Source organism: Brachycentrus maculatus, unplaced genomic scaffold (genome assembly GCF_059751285.1).
Source record: "Brachycentrus maculatus isolate JH-2025_06_01 unplaced genomic scaffold, ASM5975128v1 h1tg001083l, whole genome shotgun sequence".
NCBI classification, from domain to species: Eukaryota; Metazoa; Arthropoda; class Insecta; order Trichoptera; family Brachycentridae; genus Brachycentrus; species Brachycentrus maculatus.
This window is the reverse complement of record NW_028281789.1, coordinates 127974-136592: the sequence shown is the minus strand read 5'-3', so window position 1 is coordinate 136592 and position 8619 is coordinate 127974. Positions and strand designations below refer to the sequence as shown.

Sequence of the window (8619 nt, the reverse complement as noted above, 5' to 3'; positions counted from 1 at the left end):
TTTCTGGATATTGACAAAACTATGTATGATTGATATTCGAATAGTAAAATAAGGAAGGAATGCAAAGCCGAGACAAGCATTATCGATAAAATTAAGAAAGGTGTGTTGAGATGGTTTGAACATGTAGAACGAATGAGTGAGGAAAGATCGGTAAAACAAATTTATGAGGCGAAGTAATTGGAAAAAGGAGCAGAAAAATACCTAGAAAAACTTGGCACGATCAAGTATGCCAAATACTTGAAAGTGGTCAGGTTAGGAGTCGAAACAATCAGCGGGTATATATTATCCACTGACACTTCGTGATGGAATTGCATTTTTAATATATTATTAGATTAAAATCAATATTTTTAGCTTTTCCACTTTATTTTTATTTGACCAGCGACCGGGTTTAGTCGTAACCGACATCATCAGACTGGTGGGAGGCTATACAAATTGTAATGTTATATACAAAACAAGGCAGGAGTTGATAACAATGGTTTGCAAGGACAGAGTGGTGTGGCGTTCTATTCTCTCCGTCTACCCCTGCGGGAAAGCGGCGTGATGGTTATAAAGTTAGTTAGTTAGATTTCATGAGCGAATTCACATTCAATTATGTAACTCAATAGTTTGTGTAGTTTTATTTTTCCCTTCATCGTAATGAATTTGCCCGATGTTCGGTTGCTCGTTGACTGATCGTAAAATGCTTATGAGGTCGTTAGGGAAAATGGTGGATAGAAAAACCATGGTTCAGGGTAACAGCGGTTCTAAATAAGTACTAGCATTTGCCAGCTAAATCTCTTTTTAATAGTGGGTAGCATATAACACACTCCACACTACAAACTAATATAAAAAAAAACGGTAAAATTTTCCAGACAATATCTATATGTAAAGTGAAGAGCAACATTTTGAATGTGTCCAAATACTTGTTCGCAAATCTGGATTATCTCTAATTATAAAAGTTATTTTAAATATTATTTTTGACATCTCATCAAAGATGAAGAAGAATATGGAAGTCACTAACTAACTAACTAACTAACTAACTAACCATCACGCCGCTTCCCCGCAGGGGTAGGCAGAGAGAATAGAGCGCCACACCACTCTGTCCTTGCAAACATTCTCGCCTCTTCCACGTTCATGCATCTCCTCATGCATACCCGCCGATTGTTATGACTCCTAACCTGACCACTTTAAAGTATTTGGCATACCTGATCGTGCCATGTTTTTCTCGGTCTTCCTCTGCTTCTTTTCCCACTAACATTCGCCTCATAAATTTGTTTTACCGTTCTTTCGTCACTCATTCGTTCCACATGTCCAAACCATCTCAACACACCTTTCTTAATATGGAAGTCAGACTTCTATATTCTTATTCATCTTTGATGAGATGTAAAAAAATATATGAAAAATAACTCATATAATAGAGATAATCTTGATTTCTGAACTAGTATTTGGACACACTCAAGATGTTGTAAATTAATTAACTGTTCAAATTATAAGCTAAAATAATAAAAATGAAAATAGATATTTTCTGTTGTTTCTCATGTGTGTGATTATAATCCAGGATTCGGACCTCACATACTAATATAAGAGTTTCTGCTCAGTAAAAAATCTTCTTTTCATCTCATCAAAAGATGACTCTAGTGAAGTTCTATTGATTCAAGAACAACGTTTTGAAATTGGTTCATATATATAGAACTTCCAAGAATTTGAGTGGTGTGGTTGTCAAAAATGGGTAGAATTGATGAATGTTGTACGTTTGTAAAGTGATCACTTAAACCAGCTTCCATATTCTTCTTCATCTTGGATGAGATGTCAAAAAAAAATATATATAGTTTTTTAATGTTTTTTTTTAATGTTGGGTATGGATCTTTACGAATTTTGTTGGTTACCTCCTTTTAATGCTGTATTTAAATATAAAATATAAGTATTTAAAAGAGATTCAGTTACAAAAAGAACCACGCTACTGTAAAAAAGACATATAATATATCTTTGAAATTCGAGATGGAGTTCTAGGGACTTTATATTCCTTTTTTAATTTAAGTTCCACTTAGTAAATACCAGTATTAAAGTTTTATTCACCAAGTAAAACGTGAATTAAAAATGGATAGACATTATGACTACAAAGTGACTGCTGAATCAATGAATGATTTTATACCTATAATTTATATTTCAAGCACTAACTTTGTGATTTTCCATTTTATAATTAAAATAAAACTTTGTTTTAAAATCAATATAAATATTTTACCATAACTTTATTAAAATGTCTACCGGTTTTGAAGCTAACCAGTAGACATTATAATAATAATGATGATAAAACCCTAATCCGCACCCCAATGGTGCATAGGGCACTGCTTCATATAAACGCAGTGTTATCTTGATCGTTTACACATGAAGGAAAGGTGATAAGCCCTCCGCTTCAGGTACCAGTCCAGGGTAATATTGAATAAATATTACTGTGAAAAAATCACTTATATTTATTTGATCTCCCCCTGGAGTCGAAACCAAAAAGTATTTTAAACCATTATTTAAGTTTTCGATGTAGTTTTTTTATATACTTATTTTACTTTACCTATATATATATATTTGTGAATTTTTAGGTTATCCTCTTTAACACTGTATTTATGTATTATACAAGTACCTTTTAAAAAGAGATTGAATCACAAACCAAACCGCTCCACTACAATACTCGTAGCTATAGTGTATCTCGGAAATTTAGGATTGATTTCTAGGAATTTTACACCTTTTATTTTTAATTTAAGTTTAACTTGGTAAATACCACTATTGAAGCGGCGTTTACCGAATAAAATTTAAATAAAAATGAATAGGTATTACCACAAAGTGACTGCCGAATCAATTTATGACTTCATACCTCATCAGGCTCATCAACGCCGTTCGTATCTTCGTGCATAGACGTTTGCCAATTCATCGACTGTTGTCTCATCCACGTCTTCAATAAACTACCGTCATCATAATACCTCATCAGCAGGTCATTTTTGTCTGATTTGGCTCCTCGCTTCTTGTCGAATATGTCCGGGTATTCCAGGAGATACCTGGGCTTCGGGTATTTTGGAGATTCCACTATATCTGTGGGTTTTCCTCTGGGTAAAGAATAATAATTGTTCGAAGTGCGATCGAAAAATTCAATGTTTGATGATCTAGCGTCCACGTTTAAGTCGACGTTTAAATTCTTTGCATCGATGAGTCTGAACATCAGATTCGTCAATTGGAGTATAATGCAGTCTGTGGCTGCGACTGGAGCATTTATCAGCGTGTATTTTCTTTGAAAGTACAAACTGAGTTCCTGTTTGTCGGACTGTTCCTCGTCTTCTTCCTCTCTGTTGTCGTTTTCAGTGCTCGCGTTTGTAGATACACTTTTTTGAGTCATTTCTGAAGATTTTGCGGAATGGACCTTGCAACCGCCATCAATTGGTAGTATGTCACAAATAACGCTGTCGAAAATGTCTCTTCCTGAATTGTTTGTGAAACTGTCGATAGAAGATTCACTGAGGACAATGAGAAATGAAATTTTATTTTGCAAAAAATACTAGCATAAGACTACTTTTGAGTTTATTAATGTAAGCACGACCAATTTCGGCAACTAGAGTACCTCGCATCAAAGTTTAAAAATATATTAAGGTAGTACATGTAAACTTTATAAAATTAAATAACTTTGTTATAATAGATTTATATTATCCATTGACACTTCGTGATGGAATTGCATTTTAATATATTATTAGATTAAAACCAATATTTTTAGCTTTTCCACTTTATTTTTATTTGACCAGCGACAGGGTTTCGTCGTTACCGACATCCTCAGACTGACTTTGTTATAACCACTTTTTTATTAATACAATTTAACCTACCGGTTTAGACAAGAACCTTGTCATCATCAGGGTTTATTTTAATTTAAAAGCATTGAAAACATTAAAATGCTGTCACCAAAAACATCCACACACTCCGTAAAAATCCTAAATGTTATTTTACCGGTAGGTTAAATTGTACTTATAAAAAAGTGGTTATCACAAAGTTATTGAATTTTATTAAGTTTATAAAATGTGCTACAAAGTATTTGCGGAAAACATTCAAGACAAAAGGAATACATGAACATTATTTTTGACATCTCAACACATATGTAGAAAAATATGGAAGTCTGGGCATTTGCGGGGCTGACGACCGTCATAGGCTGGTTTAAGTGATCACTTTACATAGTGCAGCATTCACTAATTCTACCCATTTTTAACAACCATACTACTCAAGTTCTTGGAAGTTCTATATATATGATTTAATTTTTAAACATAATGTTTGAATCATTAGAATTTCATTAGAGACATCTATTGGCGTGATGAAAGAAGTTTTTTATTGAGCAGAAACTCTTTCTTGCATGTGAGGTCCGAATCCACTTTACACATGTGTAACATTCGCCAATTCAACCTATGAATGCACCCATTATCTATGTCGAGATGTCAAAAATTATTTGAAAAATGACTTCTAACTCACACAGCATCTCCCAGGATCTCAGAAGGCGACAGTCGGGCCACCGTTATGCTCAAACCTTTGGCCCGTCTCCGGTTGATCCTGACTTCCAAGTGCTCATCGCTCTCGTTCTCCTGCCATGGCTCCATCGTTATCTGGCTTATGGGGACGCCCTGAGAACTATGCAAGTGCTTGTCCATCAACCAAATCCAGAAACTGAAAAAAAAATCAAGTGTGTCCAGATCATTGTACACAATCATTTGGACATACTTAACCTGTTAACCGGGCAGGACGCATAAAAACGTCAAACGTAAACAATATCGGGTACGGGTAGGAGATATTAATACGTCCTTTATATATATATATATATATATATATATATATATATATATATATATATACATATATATATATATATATATATATATATATATATATATATATATATATATATATTTATATATATGTATATATATATATATATATATATATATATATATATATATATATATATATATATATATATATATATATATATATATAAATAAATATATATATATATATATATATATATATATATATATATATATATATAATATATATATATATTTGGACGTATATTTTTCGAACAACAAAGGTATTAGTCATCCATACATGTCTCGATTTGAATTTAAGACACGGAGTGAATCAGTATTCGCGCCCGTTACAAGTTGCGTAATTGGACAGCAACGAGTTAACAGGTTAAAATAATGCATTAATGTGGAATAGGCGAAGAATGTTTGAAAAAAACAGGGTGGTATGGCGTTCTATTCCCTCTGCCTATCCCTTCGGGGAAGCGGCGTGATGGGTAAGTTAGTATTTTAAAATTTTAAAAATAAAACTTCATCGTTGGCTGGCCCATGCGAATCTGAGCACTATGCAAGTGGTTGCCTATTAACCAAATCAAAAGAGTCGGGTTGTGGTCCCGTGGTTAGTGTCGCGGACTCTCAAGTCAGAGTTTCTTGGTTCAAACCCACTCTACCACAATTTGATACCGATTTCTAATAATGAGCCGCTTAGGCTCACAGAAAAAGCATGAAATTTAAATATTTGTGTAAAAAATAAAAAAAACAAATATTTCTCTTTTTTATAAAAAAAGCTGAAATAAAAAATATTTTAAGTGTCCATAAAAAAAATCCATAAAAAAAAAACAAATATTTCTCTTTATATTAAAAAAATACATTTTGAATTAATTATAAATAAAAAGCTACGATACGAAAAAGAGATATAAATAAGAAATACCTGAAAACTAAAATCCATAAATAAATTCTGAAGATCAACATCGACGCGAAGACACGAACTCCTGCCATTACGAGCCATGGTGTGGCAAGGATTTCATATTCACCCTAGCAATGATCAAAACATGATTTAAAAAAATAATTATCATTAATTTACATGACTAAGTACATGTTTATGTCGGCTAAGGAAAATCAAGAGCATTCGCAAGAATCTGCCAGTTGATGCTGCCCGTCAAATGATAAATGCGTTTTTAGTATCTAGAGACGATTATTGCAACGGTATATATGTATTTTTAACTAATGTTTTACTTAGTAAATACCAGTAGCTCATGAAAATAAATCTATACATAAAAAAATACTGGTATTTACTTCGTAAAACATTAATTAAAAATGGATAGATTTTACCACAAAGTGATTGCCGAATCAATTAATGAAAAGGTATATATGTACATGGGTCGAGCAAACAATCAAACGCCTCGACTGCAATCAGTGTTACACGCAGCAGAGAGAGAGATTTTTGTGATTTTTAAATGCAGTCACATCACCCCACTACTTCTCCAACTACAGTGGTTACACTTTCCCAAAAGAGAAGAGTAAAAGAATCTGTTTATATATAAATTAATACATATTACGGATCCCGAATATGTAAAACAGCTGTGCATTTCTGACGTACTGGTTGATAGACATCTCTGGCTTTGATCGGCATCATATATTATATATTCAGCGCTTTTTGTTGGATATGATATTTAATAAATATGGCTGTGTAAACCACTTTTATTTATTTTTCCCCCCTGGTAATCAAACACGGGGCTTCTAGCATGGTAGCCAAACTCGTTTATCACTAAAAAACTAGTGAATGCCGTATATTCTCTTCCTAAATAAATTGTTTAGTTTCTGTGGAGACACCAAATACAATTTGATGATACTTTGATTTAACACAATTTTTGTTTGACATATTTTCCTCTTTATCATTTATCGTTCACTTTGTATAATACCATATAAAGAAGTGTTTTTAAGTAGTATTACACAATGTGAACGTTGAATGATAAGGAGAGTAGTTTAATTACCACACCACAAAGTTGACAGTACTTTTAATAAACAAAATCCTTTAATTATATTATGTTGTCTCAAATAATTCAATATTTATTTGAATGAAGTGTTGGATAATTTATTTATTTAAACTTCATGTACAGAAAATAAATAAATACATTGGCGGGCTTATTGCCAAAAGCAATATGTTCCAACCAAACAAAAACAGACTAGTGATATTGATCAAAACGTTTGAGACCATATTTAGCTGTTTGCAATCAAAGGGTAGAAAGTACTTGAAAAAAAATATAATACAAAAGATGATAATAAGGAGGGCAAAGAAAAAGGGAGTTTAAGAAAGGAGTTAGAGGGAAAAACTAAGGGAGGAGGTTTGATGGACTGTTAGGATATTATGATAAATAGTAATGTCATGTTGCAGGTTGCATCAAAACACGCGTGACAATGGATTTGATAAATTTTATTTATTGTTTCGGCATTAATTTTGTGGTAAGACATGTTACAATGATTAAAGAAAACACTTCGTTTTTTATCACTTGAGTTTTATTATAGACTACATGTTTCAGAAGTTAAACTGCCATCATTCAGGTCTGTATAATAACCTAAAAAGTTGATTTTTTTGATAAAAATACGGTATTTACCAAGTTAATTTTAGATTAAAAACGATTTTAAAATTACGTTACTTACAACAAATACAGGATGAATCAAAATGATATAAGTGAGGAAGTATATTCTCAAACTGTAGAAATCAAATATCGCAAATGATTTTTTGTTCTTCTCAAACTCTCTCTCTCTATCACTCAAATCTGGCGTATTTTCCTTGGTCATTTTGTTATATATTTTTCGGCCCAACACTTCTTGAGAATCACTTATTATTTTAGTATTTTGGTTACTAAGAGTTTCATTTTTTGTAAATTTTGAAACCTGTTTTAAAAAGGTCCTATGGTCTTCGCTCGGGTAGTGTATTTCCCAAAAGGTAGTGAATAAACCAACGAATGTCCATACGATGATTTCCTTTTGCAAGGACCAGTTGAACAACCTCCCTAAACGATACATGATCCTTTCGAAAAATTTCACAATTTCATAATAAAGTTATATTAAAATTTTTAATGTGACATTTTAATCAATATGACAGATATCGAATTTATTCCAAACACATTTGATGATATTTTGAAATGGTTCTATTCACTTTCTATTATATTTGGGTTAAGTAGGTACTAAATCTAAACTAAAATGTATTATTATTATTATTTTTAATATTAAAATTTTGTTTTGTGTATGCTGGTCCTCGGGTGGACCAAAATCCACGTGTGAATAAAATTCCGTGTTGTTGTAAGTGTGTGACATCTTTGGTGAGATGAAGAAAGCTTTTACTAAGCAGAGACGCTTTCATTTATATGTAAGGTCCGAATCCTGGATTATATAAAAATAATAATAGCTCGACAAAAGCTTCTTTCATCTCACCAATAGATGTCTCCTGTGAAATTCTAGTGATTCAAGCACTAGTTTTCAAAATTGAACAATATATTAACAATAGAAGTTCCAAGTAGTTGATTTGTATAGTTGTCAATCATGGGTAGAATTGTTCAATCTTACATGTGTGTAAAGTGATCACTCAAACCAGCCTATGACGGTCGCCAGCCCCGTAAATGCCCAGATTTCCATATTCTTCTTCATCTTTGATGAGATGTTAAAAAATAAATTGTATTATATTGAAAATGCCATAACTAGGCCAAAAATTGTCCTATTTTTCGTGTTTTTTTAACAATGAAATACAATTTAGTAGACTCAAAACGTCAATTTGATTTAACATTTAATGTTTAAATTACAAATTTAACGCCCAGAC

At 32.2% G+C, this 8619-nt stretch overlaps 1 protein-coding gene across 1 annotated transcript; it reads right to left on the bottom strand.

The window, feature by feature from the left end:
• Positions 1-2839: 2839 nt before the first annotated feature.
• On the bottom strand, positions 2840-7909 carry LOC148299557 (uncharacterized). Its single transcript, XM_088275941.1, has 4 exons — positions 7461-7909; positions 5731-5834; positions 4474-4665; positions 2840-3479 (listed from the first exon to the last, which is right to left on the bottom strand). Exons 1-4 carry the CDS (start codon positions 7827-7829, stop codon positions 2840-2842), a joined length of 1305 nt encoding a protein of 434 aa, XP_088132067.1. The 5' UTR covers positions 7830-7909.
• Positions 7910-8619: the final 710 nt, after the last annotated feature.

Bases quoted from the DNA above. Each gene is read 5' to 3' on its own strand.
- LOC148299557 (XM_088275941.1), bottom strand. From the start codon at position 7,829: ATGTATCGTTTAGGGAGGTTGTTCAACTGGTCCTTGCAAAAGGAAATC. The intron at 5,835-7,460 runs GTAAGTAACGTA...GATCATTGCTAG, and splicing joins TGATTCATCCTGTATTTGTT to GGTGAATATGAAATCCTTGC. The intron at 3,480-4,473 runs GTGAGTTAGAAG...CATTGTCCTCAG, and splicing joins GAGATCCTGGGAGATGCTGT to TGAATCTTCTATCGACAGTT.